At 52.4% G+C, this 19,036-nt stretch overlaps 1 protein-coding gene across 1 annotated transcript in view; it reads right to left on the minus strand.

Annotated features, from left to right (window-relative positions):
• Nfam1 (NFAT activating protein with ITAM motif 1) overlaps positions 1-7,566 on the minus strand; it is a 31,872-nt gene extending 24,306 nt beyond the window's left edge. The window contains exon 1 of the mRNA XM_038342744.1: positions 7,371-7,566. Within this exon, the coding sequence (XP_038198672.1) occupies positions 7,371-7,488 (118 nt within the window). The 5' untranslated portion in view covers positions 7,489-7,566. The remainder of the gene's footprint in view (positions 1-7,370) is intronic.
• Positions 7,567-19,036: the final 11,470 nt, after the last annotated feature.

Consider the following 19,036-nt stretch of genomic DNA (forward strand, 5'->3'; position numbering starts at 1 on the left):
CCACAGGGAAGGATCAAGAAGAAAGGCGGACTGTCTGCAGTTCACCACCCTGACAGAGCAGCTGCGAACGTTTTTGATGTCTTTCTTTCCCATCTCCTTACCAGGCTGAACTTTGAAGGAAGAAAAGAGTAGGAGGCAGCCGGGTGGGGGAGGGGCAGGCAGGAGCATTTTAAGCCTAAGAAAGCTCTTGGGTAAAGCTTCTAGAAGTTTCCCCACAGGGCGCTGTGTCGGGGCACTGAAGAGAAGCTGGTGAGAGAAAGGGTGAGCAGGGGGCATCAGGGTACAGAAGAGGTTGGAGGAGGTGGGGGGGCGGGTAGCTAAAAACCAGGTATAACCTCTGGGAGCTTTTGCTTTAGAAGGGAAATGTCATTGCATTTTAGAAAGGGAACAAGAGAATACCACAGAGTTCTAACCAGCGGACGGACCTGGGCTACCTAAAACCTCCCTGGCATTGGTGATTCATTTGGCTTCTCCTTTCTTCCCTTCAGTCTGCCTGTAAAACACAAGCTAAGACTTGGAGGTGTAGCTCGGTTGGCAGAGTGCTTGCCTACCATGCATGAAGCCCCAGGTTCAATCCCCAGCATGACATAAGACCCGTGTGGTAGAGCAATACCTATAATCACAGAGGTTGGGCAGGAAAAGCAGGAGGACAGAAGTTCAGAGTCATCCTTGGCTGGCTACATAGCAGGTTTAAGGCCAGCCTGAGCTCCAAGAGACCCTGTTCTTAAAAAAAACTAATTACACTGCTGGGCAGTGATGGCGCATGCCTTTAATCCCAGCACTCAGGAGGCAGAGGCAGGGGGATCTCTGTGAGTTCGAGGCCAGGCTGATGTACAGAGTGAGTTCCAGGACAGGCTCCAAAGTTACACAGAGAAACCCTGTCTCAAAATACTAAAATAACGGGCTGGAGAGATGGCTCAGAGGTTAAGAGCATTGCCTGCTCTTCCAAAGGTCCTGAGTTCAATTCCCAGCAACCACATGGTGGCTCACAGCCATCTGTAATGGGGTCTGGTGCTCTCTTCTGACCTTCAGGCATACACACAGACAGAATATTGTATACATAATAAATAAATATATAAAAAACTAAAATAACAACAACAACAACAACAATAATAATATAACCACACAATCTCCCATCCTGATACCTCGACCTCAGCCCCCCCCAAACTCCTGCACTCACTTGCCTCCTTCTACTCCCTCAGTCTCTGACATGGGGCTCCTTTTTCCCTTCCCTCACCACAGCTTTGTAGGCTGCCTCTGTGAGCATCAGGAGAGCTGCAGAGACAATGGTGGCTGGTCTGTGATTCCCACTGCTTCTCGTCTTGACTCCTGACAGCTCTGTCTATGGCTTCCCTTCTTTCTGGGATCTCTACCTGTCTGCTATCTTTGACATATGCTGGGGTTTTTTTGTTTTTGTTTTTGTTTTTACTTTGTCCACCTCCGAGGATCTTAAGATCCTTGGCACAGCCTAACTGCCCTAGATAGGCTCAGCTGTCTCCTGAGCAGCAAGGGAAGGCTGTCTGCTGGAAGTGAGGCAGTGTGAACAGCTCACTGTCTCCTGGTTCCCGGGCTCCTCGGCATGAGAAGGTCTAAGAAGGGCACTTGGTTCGTTTGAATGTAGATCTATGCTCACCCTGACTTCATGAGACAGCCTGCGTGGCAAACGCCACCCCTGCCTGGGCTCCATGGCCCGCTTCTGCTGGCTCAGCAACAACAGGTGGGTTGTGGTTTGCCCTTCCTTCCTTTCTCTAGAGTACATGCCATCCTCATTTCCAAGCACCTTTCTCTAGAGTACATGCCATCCAACCACTTCCAAGCACCCCGCTAGACCACAACACCTAGAAAAAAATCCCAAGTACAGTCACCTATCAAATAGATGGTGAAATCGGAAGCCCCTCCCCAGCCACGAGTCCCCGCAGGATGCCAGGTCAGGGCCCGGCCATCTCGGACCTGCAACTCCTTATCTGGGACAGGCTCTATGCTGATTACACCCTCAGAGAGGACGGGGCCTGGCACAGCCTTCCAGAGGCTCTGATAGTGTGTCCGGAGACCATGAGTGACTCCCTGTCACCTACAGGGGATCTGGAAAGACTCTAGTAAGATCCCAGACTCTGAGGTACCCAGATACAGAGGAGAAGGTGGCAGCGGGGGAGATGCTGGGCTCAGAGGAGTTCACTGGGCAGGGTATACACTGATCCCACACTGGGGAGTAAGCACCGAGCCACACAATTCACTGTGCCCATGTTTGAGGTTTCACACCCTCAGTGAGGGTGTCAGCGGTACCAAACATTACTTCCTGCCATTGTTAGCAAGAGGTTTGCATGAGAAGCTGCCAGATACCTCAGCGGGATGGGAAGGGAGGTGGTGAGCAGTCAGGTAACTTGGCCAAGGTCTCCTGAGAACTCAAATTCAAACTGGCCAGGCCACCTTCACCAGGCTTTCATGAGCTTCATCTGCCAACTTCAAGTCTTCCCTGACCTCCTCAGGCTCATCTGGATTTTCCCCTCCCCTTCTTCTGGCTTCAGTTGCCACTCTAGCGCCCGATGGTCATAATCCTACCACAGTAAACCTGGGCTAGAGTCACCAGGAGCAAAGAAGGGCAAGTCGCAAGCTCACTTGCGAGTCTCTCCAACACCTGTCAACTCCCACTCACAGTACCCAAGAGACTTTAGGCCAGAGCAGACACAGGCCAGACGGTGTAAGAGCACATTCAGCCCGGGTCTAACCAGGATGAACATCTATCCCAAACCCTGGGGAAAGCTGGGCTGTCTGAGGCTGAGGAGCTTAATCTGGCTGCTGTTGCTACTGTTTTCTGAGCATCCCCTGGGTGCTGAGCACCGTGCTGGGAGTCACGGATGTAAAGCCCCATCCTGCGGACGTTCCATACCCAGCCACACAGGATGAGACAGTAGCTTCAGTGGGAGCATGTGCCCCGGAGCCCAATACACAGGGATGCACAGAGGCACACAGACACACCTGGAGACCACGCCCGTATTCACAGCCCTACACAGGATGGCCCTGGAATGCCCAGCTTGGCTACAGACAAGCAGTGTGCTCACTTCGCAGGGTACTCTACAGCAGGCGTCCACACAACGCGGCAGGCCGGTGGGCCATATTGGTTGTGTCCCAGCTACTCCGCCATCACAGATGGTCTATGAACAGAAGGCACTGCCGTGTCCCAGGAAAACTTAGTTATGGACATGGGAATTTGAACTTGGCATAATATTCATGTCACAGAATATTTTTCTTTTGCTTTCTCCCCTGACCCCAAACCTTTGAAACATATGAAAAATCCCTCATAACACTCCTAGGCCATATCAGGGAGGTGGCAAGCTGGTCTAGGGGCCACAGCCCGACACTGTGACTCCGCAGCAGAGACAAACGTCGCCTACCTCTTATCAGCTGGATATACCTTAAAAGGCATAGTGTTGAGTCAAAGAGACACACCACAGAAGAATACACACAGCAGCATTTAAATTAGATCAAGCTCAAAAGGAGACAAACTAGGCTCCCACATGCTTTAGTGTGTATGAGTTTCCACACAGTGCTGAGACGAGAGAAGCTACTCTACAGTAGTGACTTTGTGCTGAATGATGGAAGCGTAAAGAAACAGGTCCAGGCTTGCCTAGCACCCCCATGTCCACAGTCATTCAGAAGAAAACAATACCTCTAAGGGAAGAAACTGTTTCCCGAAGAATGTCCTAGAATGTTCCAGAATGTTCTCTCTCTTGCCCCGTGTCTCAATCATGCCACATGTTTTTGTTTTTGTTTTTGTTTTTTTTGGTGGGGATTATATTTGTTATTCTTCACTGTGCTTTTCAGTATGTGATTTATATTTCACGGTTACAATGAAGAAGGCATCGAGGACAGGACCTATTGGGACGGCGCCTGAACCTCCGCCAGACAGGCATTATAATCAGCTGGCAATGGTCTCACATCCCACCGCTCTGGGAGAATTTCCTCTTCAGTCAACAGAACCTCTCACTGTTTCTTTCCCCGGCTTTGTCTTTTGGCCTCCGGGCCTTTCCATGCTGTGCCCGTGTGCCACCTCACCTGCTCTGCCCCTCTGGGTCCAGCCCCCAGCCGATGCCCTCTCCAGCAGGCAGCCTTTCCAGCTCTCCCTGAGCCCACCTCAGCACCGCTGCCTCTCGGCAGGCCTCTGCCTCCTGAGCTCTTTATTGGGATTAAACACAGATGAAAGGCAGGGGCTAGTGGTGACAGAGGCTGGAGGGGCAGGCAGGGAGGCAGGAAGCCTTAGCTTGCAGAAGGCAGTGCTACTATTCATGTTTGGGAACAAAGGGAGTGGTGACATCTGAGGCCAGAGAGCACAGTTAGACGCACGCGTGAACTCCATCTGGGTCCTGTTCCCTAGGACAAGTCTCATGATCTCCACCCAGCTGCGAGAGCCGGCCTGGGCCTTGTTCATGTCTGTTCCCCATGGCGTCTAGAGACCTGTGGCCCCGGAGGCTCGGCAAGCCACTTCAATTCACTTCCTCCTCCATGGGTATTTGAGAGAGAAATCAGCAAAGCTCTGAGCTTAAAAACAGTCAAAAGAGAAAAGGGACTGACATTTGTCAAAGACACTGAGGCCCAGACACAAGCAGATTACCCCAGGTCACACAGCAGTCAAAAGACACATTTGAATCCCAGCATTTGAAACACTGAGGCAGGAAGATGGATGGAGAGTTTGAGGCCAGTCAGGGCTGTACAAGTTCCAAGCTACATGTTGAAATCGAGTCTCAAGAAAAGAAAGAAGGGCTAGCAAGATGGCTCGGTGGGTAAAGGCACTTATGGGGTAATCTTGGCAATCTGAGCTCGATCCCCCAAAACCCGTGTAAAAGTGGAAAGAAAGAACTGGTTCCACAATGCTGCCCTCTGGTCTATGAGAAACACTTGCACCACACACCCAAACAACAACAACAACAGCAACAATAATAATAATAATAAATAAAATAAGAGGGAGAAAGAAGAAGGAAGGAAGAGGAAGAGGGAGGAGGAGAAGAAGGAGGACTCTTAGAGTATCAGGTACGGTGATGCAAGCCTGTAATTCTAGCACTTAGGAGGAAGCTGAGACAGGAGGATTGCCATAAGTTGGAGGCTATTTAGGAAGTCCTGTTTAACAAACCAGAGAGAGAGAGAGAGAGAGAGAGAGAGAGAGAGAGAGAAAACGCTTGCATGCATGGATGTATGGGAAAGCCCTTAAAGCTTGCGGTAGGGGTGTGGGGGAGAAGCAGAAGCTGTGATGGGTATGCTGGACTAAGAGAGGGACTGTGTGTTCCTGTAATCAGCTTCGGAAGCGAGGGAGCAGGCTTTACTTTCTCATGCAAGAGCAGGAAGAACTTCTCTATGGCAGAGGGTTTGTTGCAACACGGGAGGGGAGGGGAATCTGTTTCTGTTTTTGTTTGTAGCTCACCCTCTTTCAAACCAGCTCTTCTGCTGCTTCAGTGGCTTGGCCAGCAAAGCCTCCTCCAACTCAGTCCTTGGCCTTTGGAGGGGAGACTCACACAGAGAAAAAATGGGAACCCGGGGTAAAGTAAGTTAATTTGACTAAGTGGGGCTTTTGTTTTTGTTTTTGTTTTTTCTTATTTTAAGATGGGGAATGAGGGTTGCTGAGGCTGGATCTCATTCTGTGGCCCAAGCAAGTCTGGAACTAATAGCAATTATCTCAGATTCCCAAGTCCTGGGATTACAGGCATGGGCCACAACACCTCACGTAAGTGGAAGTTCAAACACGCTGTCAGCAACAGGCACAGTCTATCTTTTGGCTGGTTTTACACAGGCCTGGGGTGAGTAGTGTGGCACACATTTGAAGGAGACAGACCACAGGGTTTGTATCCCAGCCTGCTACAGAGGCTGCACAAATTGGATCCTTCCTCCCCAGTGTAAATGTTCCTATGGAGAATGTTCTTTGCAAAAGAAAGTAATGGGACCAGCAGAGCCTTCTGGACAGGGCTCTGGCTGGGCCGAAGCTGAGTCTGAAAATGACCCTAGCCTATAACCTAACCTCTGTTCTACTGCCTTACTTCATGCAGACAGACCTCCGTGGGTTTGTCTCCCGCTCAGTGAATGGGGTGGAGGACATTCAGTGCCGGGTCTATGTGAAGGTTCAATAAACGCCAATTCCTGGTTATCAGGAGAACTGTTTGTGATATAAATGGAAAGGGGGATGTGACGCAATTAGGGCAGAAGCAACTCCTCGTCACCTCCTCAGTGTCAAAGCGGCACTGGGGAGGGGCCTCAGTGGGAAAACGCTTGCAGCGCAAGTGTAAGGACCTGAGTTCAAATCCCTAGAATACACATAAGTCACAGTAGCATGTGTCTATAATCCTACTGTTCCTGCCACAAGCCTGGGGGACACAAACAGAATCCTTAGAAGCGTGCAGACCAGCCAGCCTGGTGTGTGCAGCAGTGACAGACAAGCAGACAAACAGAGAGAAATGCTGTCCCAAACAAGGTGGTAGGCAAGGAGGGACACCTGAGGTGAGCCTCCGATCTCTGCATACTCACCACAGCACGTACACACTCTTACCAAAGAAATAAATAGAAGTCAAAGTGAGAAGGAAGAGCGTTCAGTTTCCACAGTGGGATACCTTGGATCAGTCACGTGCCAGCTGCTAGCCAGGCCAGGGCAGGGGCAGAGCCCCTGGCAGATCTTCCCCAGCACTTTTAGGGAGTGGTACTAGCTCTCCTGAGAAGGACACCCTCGGAGCTCCACTGGCCTGGACAAACTCGCCCCTACCCCACAGCCTGCTCTGGATTCAGACCTTCCCGATTCCAAGGGAGCCTGGAACCAGGAAAAGGCAACAGTATTGGCCCTGGGGAGACTCACTCAGGTCAAAATCCTGGGCCTCTGGCTGTGTTTCTGGAATCCCGTCTCTAGTGGCCTTAACAGCAGCTGTGCCCCCAGGCACCATGCTCTGGCTGGCTACGGTCCTGTCTGCTTCCTCTACAGTGAACCAACCACCAACAATAGCACCTAGGGCAGCTCTGCCACCTGGCAGATTCAACATGAGAAGCCTACCAAGGCACTCACGTCAGAGCTGTTTTTCCCTGTGCAGATTCCTCTCCTGACCTCAAAACTTGCACCCACCCTCCTTGTTTAAGGACCAGGGGCCCAAGCTATGCTGTCAGGGAAGCTGTTAACACCGCGGTGAAGACACGGCGCTGTCCCCCACCCCTTCAAATGCCACCTTGGCGAGGCATTAGCTAAACATCTCCTGAGTCCCCAAAGGCTTCCCTTGTGAAGTCTACAATGTTCAAAAGCAACCAGCAAATCCCCAGAGACAGGTCCCGAGAATTAGCTGCTCCCGCTGGATGAAAGCCACTCTGATGTACGTGAACAAGAGGACGCGAGGAGGAGACAGACTTGCCTGCTAGCTTCAGGGTCCAGGGCACCAGCAGCAAACGGAGGAACCACCAAGCTGGGAGGCAGCTGGGAGGATGCAGGCATCCCACCCCAGCCCCACACTGTGGAAACCAGCTCTCCATCCAAGGCAGCAGCCGCTGTGAACAGGACACTTCATCAAAGTCTTTCTTCCTCTTTAGCTCACTGGAGGCTCTGGCCCCTGCCGGCAGCCACAGTTCCCTTTTGTGTCCCAGTAAGTTCCTCCTCTGGACGCTTTTCTGCTTCCTCAAGCTGTTCCCCTTAACTCCGACTTCCCTCTGAAATAGTGGGGGCAGCCTTAGTGGGGGGGGTTCCAACAGATAAACAGCCTGGGACTCCAGCTTGTCAAGTCACACAGTAGGAAAAGACCTAGGGGTGGGACCTAGGCCTCCCCAGGCCAACTTCCATCAGTTTCTGTCCTCCTAGGGCCCTTGCAGTACAGGACCCCTGTCCAGGAAATAGCGGCGCTCCTTGGGTTGGTGGCTTACACTTCTAAAACCCTGAAACCGGCCACAATCCCACCTGCTCAGATGTCTTCTCTTCAATGTTCCTGCACCCCTTGATAAGGTATCCTGAAGACTAGGGTATCTTTGGGGCGGGGGTGGCTGGAGCATAGGGGAGGGGAAGGGTACAGTGGAGGAGTGGAAGCTGGCTACAAGGCCGAAGGGCCTGAGCCACTTGTCCTATCCTCCATGGGAACCTAACACCTCCAGGCGTAAGAGATAGCACTGGCCAAGTAGGGCCTGGCAAGGCCCTTCAGAGAAACTCCTCTTGGTTCACCTTAACTGTCCCCACGCCTCCTGGAGGATTCCCTAACCTGGGTTCACCCCGTGCTCCCAAAATGAGACCCAAGCACTGCTTTCCCATGACCTCTGCTCTGACTGGCCCTACCTTTGTAGGGGCGCCAGCACAGGGGCCCGAACAGTGATGATCTACTGCCAACCCTTAGCAGAGGCTAGGGAGAACTCTTGAGGTCCTGGAGCCTTATGTCTGTCACCTGAGTGGCAGGGGTTGAGTGGGCAGGTGGAGGAAATCAACAGGAAAGGGGCTGAGTGCCAGACCTGCTGAGAACTGGCTTTTCTCATTAGTGCCATCAACCTGAGAGAGAGGCCTGCACGACCCCACCCCACCAATGAGAAACTGCAGCCTGAAGAGGTGAAGCAACTTGTCCACAATACGGATAAGTTGTGGGGGCGTGACCTGGAAGGCCAGACAGAATTACCCCTGGATTTTTTTTTTTTTTTTTTTTTTTGCCATTTCAGACACCTCGGTGGAGGTTGGGAACATGGCTGAGGTCCCATGACGTCACCACCGGGCTTGTGTCAGTGTCTTGCCTAAATCCCTTCCCTTTGGCCTCTGCACAGTAACAGTGAAAGCTGCGGGGTGTTCAGGAGCAGGAACCCCGAGGCTGGAGTGCGGAGGCAAGCTGCCATGGGCCACCCACCCGCTGAGGAAGACACCAGCAGGAGAAGATGCATCGCGAAGGGGTGGGCCGGGACCCAGGAGGTATTGGCTGTTGATCCATCAAGGTGATACATGATCGCGGGTGTCACAGCGAAGCATGGATAATCTGCTTCATGCCGCTCCCCAGCTCCTGCGGGGAGCAGGTTGTCTAAGCACTCCGGTGCCATGGTGATAGACGTCATGTTAATGCCTCGGTGCACAGAGGGAGCATTTTAAAGGCTTCGGTCTGTGCCTCCGTGAGTTTCCTCATGACTCGGCACCTGTGCGTGAAGCACAGCACCCGGCTTCTCCAACACTCGTGCTGCCCCCGTGCCTGCCCAGGTGCCAGCTTGCTGCTCCCGCCTGCCTGCACTCGGCGCTGCTTGGCATCCCTGAGACAAGCCTTGGTCCCTCATAGCCTACCCGTATCTATGCTGCAGGCAGTGGGGGGGGCTCATGGGATACTCCTACACACCTAACAAGCCATCGGCTCTCCTGTCTCCTGCAGGTCTTCAGCTCTACAGACTTCGTGCCTGAGAAGGATGTTTGCTCAGAGGTCAAGGGCTGCCCAGGCTCCGGGTGGGGCTGATGAGGCCCACACCTACACCACAGCTGTGCAGCTAGCTCAGCTAGGACTGCAAAAATGGAGACTGAGACACAGGATCACTGCAGGGCTTCTGATCTCCTGGGGAAAAAGAGCCCCTCTGACCCAGGTGACAACACACACAAAATTAAACCATAGCCCATTTAGAAACCTAATGGTCGCCACAACTTTCCAGCTTCCTGTCACCCCGTGCTGTAAATGGCAGACCAGCTGGACTCCATTCCATTCGTTGGTTTTTCCTGGCCTGTGCCCTGGGCAGGAGCCCCGAACAAGCAGAACGAAGGCCCTGATGGTGTTGAAGAGGAAGACAGGAAAGAACTGAGGTGTCACAGCTCTGGGCTATGCCTTTGAGTTTGACTTTGTAGATGACCTCATTGGGGATAACGCCTCTTGGTCATGGCTTGAGTCTTGCTACGCATCCACCCACTTACCCCATCATCTACCCTTTACATCTCGCTGGGCACACCCTCTACCTAAACTACTGGCCTTCTGAACAGATACAGAAGGCTAAGAGAGCCCAGCTGTGAGGAATCCTGTCTACAGGGAACCAGATCAATTCAGCCTAGCTGTTGATGCCAGATATCTCCAAACCTATGCAGCAGGTACACAGATTGCTCCCATTTTATAGATGCAGAAACTGAGACACAGGCAAGACAGTGGTTTCTAGCCAGTAGTCTAGTCCGGTGGTTCTCAACCTTCCTAACACTGCAGCCGTTTAATATAGTTCCTCACGTCGTGGTGACTCCCAACCATAAAATTATTTTTGTTGCTACTTCCTAAGTGTAATTTTCCTACTGTCATGAATTGTAATGTAAATATCTGTGAGTTCTGATGGTCTTAGGCGAGCCTGTGGAAGGGTCTTCTGACCCCAGAGGGAGGGGTCGTGACCCACAGGTTGAGAACAGCTGCACTAGCCTGAGTACCTGAAGAGTTGAACAGCACACAGAGCAGAGGGATTTCAGGGAAGGAGCAAAGCATGCTGGGCTCCGAGGAGGGCTTCGTGGACATCCCTGAAGGGCATGGTCTCCTGCAGTCCCCCACGGGCACCTGCATACTAACACTAAAACTTCCTAGGAAGGATGGAGTCACCAGCCTTCATGTTCTGTTTACTTCACGGATGTTTCTCGTGTGTCAGGCAGTGAAGATATAAAACCTAAATCAGAATTTTGCCCTTACAATGTCCCAAGAAAAAACCCCAAATCCCAGAAAGGGAGCTTGGACCCAACCGCTGCTGCCTGGCCTGAGCTCGGAGGGTCCTCTCCCAGAGGCAGAAGTGACAGGACAAGAGATCCCTGGCCCAGCTTCATGTCACCTCTTTCTCCCCAAGACTCCAGCTCCCAAGAAATCTACCAGCAAGGAGACCCCGGCCAAGAGTGGCCCTCTGTGCTGTCCTGGTAGTTAAAACATGAGTGATCCATTCTGTCGGTCCTAGGGACACTTCTGTCTAGGATGTCAGAGGGATATCCTCCTGTCCTTCCAGTACCTCCTTTGCCCAACAGGGGCAAGGGCAACCTTCTGTCCTAGCAACACTGGGCTTGCATTTGGGAAGGACCCTCTCCGGTATCGTAACTGATCTGCAGTTAGGTGCTGCAGGCCTCTGGCTGAGCCAGCCATGGGCCCGACAGGTCTGACCGGGTCCTCACCAACACCAGGCAAGAGAACTGTCAATGACTCCAGAATGGATGTTGATACAACCATGTGTTGATCCTCAGTGGGCCACCTCCTTACCTAGGAGGGAATGAACTCTGTCACTGGAAGCAGGCAAGCCCATCTGGGACCCATCACCCCGCATGCTGATGGGAGGTTCCTGCTCTGGCAAGAAGCCCAGACTGGCCCATCTCCAAATCCCTTCTCAGTTCAGGCTGCCCTATATCTTTGGCTGTTCCTTCCATATCAGACCTAGTTTTAAAGGCTTCTCATGTGTGTGCTGCCTCCACTCTCACGGAAACCTCGTGTGGGAGGAATTATCGTTGCCCCTAATTTACAGATTAGGAAACTGAAATCCAGCGACTCAAACCGCTTGCCTCAAACCCCACAGCGAGGAAGCGGCTAGGTAGGAACTCAGAATCCTGCGACTGCCCTTTGACCCTGTGTGCTCTTGCCGTCCTCTGGATTTTCCAATCAAAACTGCTCTCCTAACCCTCATTTTACAAATATAATGGGAAGAATGGGATAAACTACCTGTTTAGAGGTGGCAAAGGGGATCAGAGGGCCTAAGACCAGCACCTGGGGTTTGCCTGATAAATGCACACCCACAATAAGACCGGTGTCTAGAAATAATGAAAAACAAAAGCATTTCAACATTTCTTTCATGTTCACCATGCAATCTTGTGGGGCTCTTGACACGGCTGTGTCGCTGGAAGAAACAAGCACCACCCAGGAAGCTAATTGCTGGAGGTCCCAGGGAGCAGCTGTCAAAGCTCCGGCCTGTGCTTCTGCCACGGGATTTCCCTTCTGGCCGTGATGGACAGCCCTGGGACTGGTCTGTGCCGATGTCGCCACCTGGTGGCTGACATGGGCATGCCCTCAAATGAGATGCCCCCCACCTCCCACCTCCACCCCACCCCCTTTAAGGAGCCTGGGCCACTCAAGAGGCCATCACCTTGCCAAGTTAGGCCCGGGCATGAAGGGCGGCAGGGTGGGGCAGTAGGACAGAGGTCAGGGACAAGGAAGGATACAATGTGTCCAGGAGGTGGCAAACCTACCTGCTGAGGCCCTGCTACCCTTTGGAGGTGGGGAGGGAGGTGGCCAATTCACTTCTTCCAGACAGCTGCATCTACTGGAAGCCCTTTCTAATCTCTTCTGGGGGAGCCTCCTCAGCTGCTCACTGACCGCCAAGCAAACCCACCCCATCTTCAGGAGGCACAACCGGGGACTTTCCAGACGGTTCTCCAGGGGCAGTCTCAGCCAATTAAGGAAACAATTAGCTTCCCTGAGGCAAAATCATGCTTTGTCAACCCAGCTCTGTGGTTCTATGGGATTTGTGTGTACAGCGTCCCCCCCCCCCCGTGTGTGTGTGTGTGTGTGTGTGTGTGTGTGTGTGTGTATGTGTGTGTGTGCTATGATTCCCACCTTGAAACTGTTTGGTGAAGAAAGAATTGGAGAGACCGAGGTGAAATCACTTGGCAAGAATAAGGGTAATAACAGAAAGGCAGGTGTTAGCTGGGTGTGGTGGTGCACACCTGTGATCCTAGTACTTGAGAGGTGAAGACAGAGTTAAGAGTTCAAAGTCAGCCTAGGCTATGTGGGACTCTATCTCTTCTAAAGACCTTGAGTAGGTTCCTATACAGGGCGGGTGTTGGAGGAGCAGCTTATAACAAGGGTTCATCAAGGAGACTTGAGGGCCACAGACTTGGAGGGTGTGTGCTGATTGGGATAAAGGACTCTGAGGATGAAGTGTCTGGGAGGGTGACAGTGGCCTGTGTGGGACAGGAGTTGGGACAGGAAAGAGAGGTCCTCTAGGTACTTCCTCCACTTGCCAGGGCAGCTGAAGGTTGGAGTTGCAGGGGTAGGATTCATGGGACTGGGCAACACCAGGGGGTCTCCTGGGGCTCCCCCAGGATCAGCCTCATTTCCCAGGAGAGTTCTGCCTCCCCTCCTGCTCTCCTTACCTGCTCTCCCCTCCCCTTTGCCTCCCTCATCCCTTTCCACTGTGGTTGGGGAGCCCTCACCACCAGGACTACAGAGAGTGGGTTCTGCCATGAGCATCTGTGTCACCCCCAGAAAACTTCAGGTTTAAAAGCTACTGGAGAATTTAGGCCTGCACCCTGACTTCTTTCAAGGGTCCCTTCAATGATCCACAAGGAATTCTGGGTAATGTATTCATTCAGTACACTGACCTAGGTGGGCACTGTTCTGGCTGGCCACCAGGGAGGGCAGGGCCTGACACCTAATTCAGTATGAATGCAGTGGGAAACAGCTCAAACAGGGCCCAAAACCAGAAGCCTCAGGCTAAGGTCAAGGTATTCCTAAGGCTTTTCCAGAAGTTCCTAGGCTACCAGGTAAAGTGGTACACACCCGTAATTCCAGAACTCAGGAGACAGAGACAGGCAGATAAAGAGTGAGTTCAAGGCCAGCAGAGGGTACCTAGCTAGACTGTGTCAAAAACAAAACAGAACAAATCCTAGGATGAGCAGGGCAGTGCGGGGACGGTCTGAGAGGAGCTGGAGGCTGCTCAAGGAAGCCAGACTGCGCATGCTCCTTCCCTTGAGCCTCCTCGATTGAGAAAAGCCTTCTTTCTGGTACCTACGGGTGGTTGGGGGGCGGGGACGACAACGACTATCTTTCCTGCAACCAGTATCAGTTTCTTTTTTCTTCTTTAAATGTACTTATTTATATTCGTGTGTGTGTGTGTGTGTGTGTGTGTGTGTGTGTGTGTGTGCATGCACGCGTGCCTCAGGGGAAAAAAAAGATCCAGCTCCTGGTCCTTCCCCCACCCTCTCCTCTCCTAGATGGTCTGGCTTCTAATGGCATATCCACTCATGACATACCTGAAGAAGCTGAGAGGCGTGGGAAGGGCAGCCAGGGGACAGCTGAGCTGTGAGGTCAGGAGCAAAGGGCAGGATAGGAGCACTGGGTTGCTGGGTCACAGGCTCTTCCATCCTCCCCCATCAGTAAGGAGGTCTCTCTGTCCCCCTGGCAGCCCTTGCCCTGGATGGGTGGGGATTCTCCTTGGACCTTTAATCCTGAGATCCTTCCTCCCAGTCCACAAAGCAGGTTTTGTTTTTTGAGACGAGGTTTTTCTGTGAGACAGTCCTGGCTGACCTGGAACTAGCTCTTGTAGACCAGGCTGGCCTCGAACTCACAGAGATCCATCTGCCTCTGCTTTCCGAGTGCTGTGATTAGAGGCGTGAGCCACCACTTCCCAGGCACAGGTCTCCTTCTTGCCTCAGATACAGCGGGGGTCTCTGATTCCCCTCCCCCTACTGGTCCAGGATAGGCCTTGCCCCTTTAACCTGCCTCCTTCCCCACAGAGGACACCCCTGCTTGCATTCCCTGGTGCCCAGCTGGGGCCTGAATGAGATTGAAGCTCCTGGTACCATAGCTTCCTCCCTCAAACTGGGCTGTAAATCCTCCATGGAATGCTCTCTGGTCTCGCTTTTCCTCTGAGCTTGGGCTGGAGCCAAGTAGCTGTGGAGACTCGCATTGCTTCCTTTCCATACTTGAGGCCCTCCTTCCTCTGAGACTCCAGACAGCCTTTGGTGGTAGCCCCAGCGTTTGCCACCCACGTGGCAGGGCCTCTTCTACCCTGTAGCTAACCAATCAGGGCGGCCCTCGGGGGAGGAGCTGCTTTAGAGGATCCCTCCCCCTCCCTTCCACTCAATCTTTTTTTTTTTTTTGTTTTTGTTTTTGTTTTTGTTTTTCGAGACAGGGTTTCTCTGTGGCTTTGGAGCCTGTCCTGGAACTAGCTCCTGTAGACCAGGCTGGTCTCGAACTCACAGAGATCCGCCTGCCTCTGCCTCCCGAGTGCTGGGATTAAAGGCGTGCGCCACCACCGCCCGGCCCTTCCACTCAATCTTAAAACCACCCACTCCACACTGAGCTTGACACTCGTTATTTTGATTTAGGAAATAACGTTATCGAGCTGGGGAGATGGTTTGGCAGACAAAAGCCTGACGCCCCGAGTTCGATCCCCGGAACCCACGTGAGAAACCTGTAATATTTGTTCATCTGTGACCTCAGCGCTCCATGGGGAGAAGGGCTACAGAGATCAGGGAACCTCCCAGAAGCTCACAGGTCAAATAGCCCGAGTGGACAGCTAAGCAGCAGAAATAAAAAAGACCACTTTGGTCGGGTGGCGCACACCTTTAATCCCAACACTCAGGAGGCAGAGGCAGGTGGATATAGGAGTTAAAGGCCAGCCTGGTCTACAGAGTGAGTTCCGGTACAGGCAGAGCTATTATTACACAGAGAAACCCTGTCTCCAAAAACAACACTAACTAACTAATTAACTAAATAACTAAAAAAAAATGTGGTCTCATGTCTTTAAACTCACTGTGTAGCCAAAGCTGACCTTCAACTCCTAACCCTCCGGCCTCTGCCTTCCAAGTGCTGAGATTCCAGGCGTGAGCTGGCACACCTGGTTCATACAGTGTTGGGTGGGGCTCCAAACCAGGGCTTGGTGCAAGCTAGACAAATACTCTACAGAGCTACTGAGCTAACTGAGCTTCGAGCCCAGCCTTTACTACAACAAAATCTATGGGAAAAGTAATAAATTTTAGGTCTGGATCCAGTTCCCAGATAGGAACAGCCCAGATTCTGGCCTTGTGGCTTGGTGGGTCTTCTGAATGAGCCCTCATCTTAAAACTCCTTGGATAGCTCCTGCCTGAACCCATGCTGCTTTGAAAGCTCCCTGCAGGAGCCTATCCTGAGTGAGTTTTCCGTTAGCTTTGTCGGTGTTGGCATTCACGCCGAACCAGCAAGAACCTGAAACCCCTCCCATCCCATCCATTGAGACCTTTTTTTTCACACCTCGGTGGGAGTGCTCTGGAAGCCACGAGCACCCTTGGACAGCAAAGGATAATTGCACTACACACAGAGGTAACTTCGAGTCAGACAGAATATCCCAAATCCCAAGTTAAATGCATTCCCAAATCAAATTTTCCAAACTATGCATGTGCTGGCTGGCCAGCACCGTCTGACGAGATGGGAGGCAGGACGGAGGGAAACAAGACCTGAGGCTGAAAAGAATTACGTTTGCAAGCTTTGAGGAGCCTCTGACCCTGTGAACGTGATGCAACCACACACGCAATTCCGAGGTCGGAAAGAATGTGTTTTTACCGTGTGTCACTGACATGCAATACAGAGACGTGTACGGAGCCCAGCAACCGCCTCTTAGCTGCTCCAGAAAAGGCCCCTCCACTCCCCCAAAAGATCTAGTGCCCAAACTCCTGAGAGTTTTGGCTTTGAGACAAAGTCTCACTGTGTGGCCCAGATTAACCTTGACCTCATTATGTAGCCCAGGCTCGCTTCAAACTCATAATCCCCCTGCCTCAGCCTCTGGAGTGCTGGAATTACACTCAGGAGGCCCAGCTTCCCAAACAACCTTTCTGGGTGATAGTGGCTCTGCCTTACTCAGGAAATCTGGGTTCAAGGCACTACCCTGCCATTTCCTGTGGGAGACCTTAGGCAAACTATCCTGGAGATTTAATGTCACTTTCCTCATTGGTAAACTGAGAATAGTCCCTGTCCCCTGCCACAGATATGCCTGCTAACTCTGAGAAGCTAAGGGTTGTATGGAGCATCTCTGCAGTAGGGTGGCCCGGTTCTCTCTGAGCAGAACTGTCAATTAGGACTCTACTGTATCTCAGGGTGGCATTTCGGGATCAGGATTTTGAACTCTCATGTAAACCGGGCAGGAGGCTATGCCTCCGGGATCTGTATCACCCCGGCTTAGCCTGTCCATGCATATCCTAGGTCCTCTGCCTTGCTAGCCACAGCTGCCTCAGCATGCAGACTCCAGAAGGAAAACCCGAAAGGCAGTTCCCCCACTCAGGCCTGATGGAAAGCAGGCCCCTCCTCCTGATGTGGAGAACTCCAGCCCGTACTTTGCCTCCAACTCAGTCTGCCTCCTCTTCATCCTGGCATCAAAAGCCTGTTTGATCAGCTTTTCATCCATTTTCTGAAAATTGTGGCAATTGAGGGATGTTCTGAGTCTCTCAGAATTATACGTCCTGCACCCTGGCCATCACCAGGGCAGCCACAAGCCTGACTCTGGACGGCTGCCCGGCTCTCTGACAGTTCCCTTATCATTTACACCTCCCACCTCCCACCTCCCGCCCCACCCCGGGGTCCTGGACCCTGGTCCTCCCTGCTTTGCCAGAGTCATCCAGAGGAGAGGGCCGACTCGGGCTCTACAGAGGGTCAGGGACCCTGGGAAGGGATCGGATGCCCCTGTACCCTGGGGTGAACCAGGAAGAGAGGGGGCAAGCCAGATCTGTGGGATAAGGTGGTGTCTCTGTTGTCTGTCCCCCTCCCTCCCCCTCACTGACAGTAAGGGAGATTGATGGAGTCCTGCCTGAGCGTTCTGTATGGAGTCTTTAGTAATAAGCTTTCTCATTTCGTAGCAAATCCCAGGTTTACTGAGCAGTTTTTCAACCGTTTGCTCCCTTGAGCTTCCCAAGAAGCCCTTGGGGGAAAGGGAAGCTGAGCTGAGCTGAGCTGAGCTGATATGCCTTCGCTGGTCATGTGACAAGAAGAGCCAGGGCACACTGGAACCTGTGAGTGTCAGGAAAGAGGTCAGTGGAGTAGGGCAGAGGTCAGGAAGGGTGCCGGGGGCTCAGAGTGAATCCCAGAGTTCAAAAAGGGCAACATAAAAAGTCTGATAAGAAAAAGTGGGGCATCGTGTAGCATGCCTGTGATTCCAGGAGGGAGGCGAGGCTACGGGTCATGTCTGTAAGCCCAGATGGGTTATCCTCCACTACATAGCAAATTTGAGGTTAGCCTGGATTACATGAGACCTTGTGTGTGGTGTGTCTGTGTCTGTGTGTATGTGAGAGACAGAGAGAGACACAGACAGACAGACAGACAGACAGACAGAGAGATGGGGGAGGGGAATAAAAAATGTGCCCTGCCCCACTTTAGGGAATCCCATAACCACCTTTGTCATTTTCTGCCTCTGTGCACACTGAAAGGCCAGGTCTTTCATGGGGGAATCTGCTTGATTGCTCTTTGGGGAAGATACCTGTCCTAATCAGCACCAACCCTTTCTGTTTAAAGGTTCCCTGTCATCTCTCTGCACAAGGACAGCTAGGTGATCTTTCCCAGGCCAGCTGATAGGCTTTGAGCCAGTGGGTAGCTGGCCCTACCCAGGTCAGTGAGGGGCAGCTGGCCCTGCCCAGGTCAGCGAAGGCCGCCGCCCTGACCAGGTCAGCGAGGGACAGTCACTGCTGGAGCTTAGCAGGTTGGCTATCTCAGAATAGAGCAGAGATCCAGGTTCTGCAGGGCTGTCTGAAGTGGGAAGAAGTGGCTAGTTTTATGTAGAAGACAGAGGGACAGGGAGCAAGGTGGGAACAATCTGACCAGCTAAATGACCTGAAAATTGGGGGAAAGCAGGAAAAGTAAGACACCATTGCTGGGGAGTGGGGAAGGGGGTTGCTGAGCAGGCCAGGTCCGGCAGAAACACGTTAGGAAACTTGAGAGAAAGGAGGGGAACAATGGGCTTTATGAGGAATGACAAGCTGTGACCCTCTCTCTGAGTAGTGGTGGCTCTAGCTCACCTGCCCCAGACAAGGGCTGGAGAATGAACTGGACAGACAGGAAGGGGATAGTCCTGCAGGAGGTCTGAGGGTGACAGCAGAGGTCAGCCCGTGGCTGGTCCAGCTTGCCTGGCCCTGGCTCAACAGCATCAGACATGCTCCAGTATTAACCCTCAGCCCCCTGCCCCCCAGGTACAGTAAAAACCTTTTATCTTAAGACGAGATGGCCCCAGATTGAAGTGCACTGTGTCCTTGGAAGAAGAGCAGTATATATCTTAGGAACACAAAGGAGCCCACGGGAAGGGAACCAGAGTCAAGAGATGCTTGGTGGGTGGAGAGACAGCTCCGCAGGCAAGAGCATTGGCTGCTCTTGCAGAGGACCCAGAATCAATCTTCAGCTCACAACTA

This window comes from Arvicola amphibius, chromosome 9 (genome assembly GCF_903992535.2).
Source record: "Arvicola amphibius chromosome 9, mArvAmp1.2, whole genome shotgun sequence".
NCBI classification, from domain to species: domain Eukaryota; kingdom Metazoa; phylum Chordata; class Mammalia; order Rodentia; family Cricetidae; genus Arvicola; species Arvicola amphibius.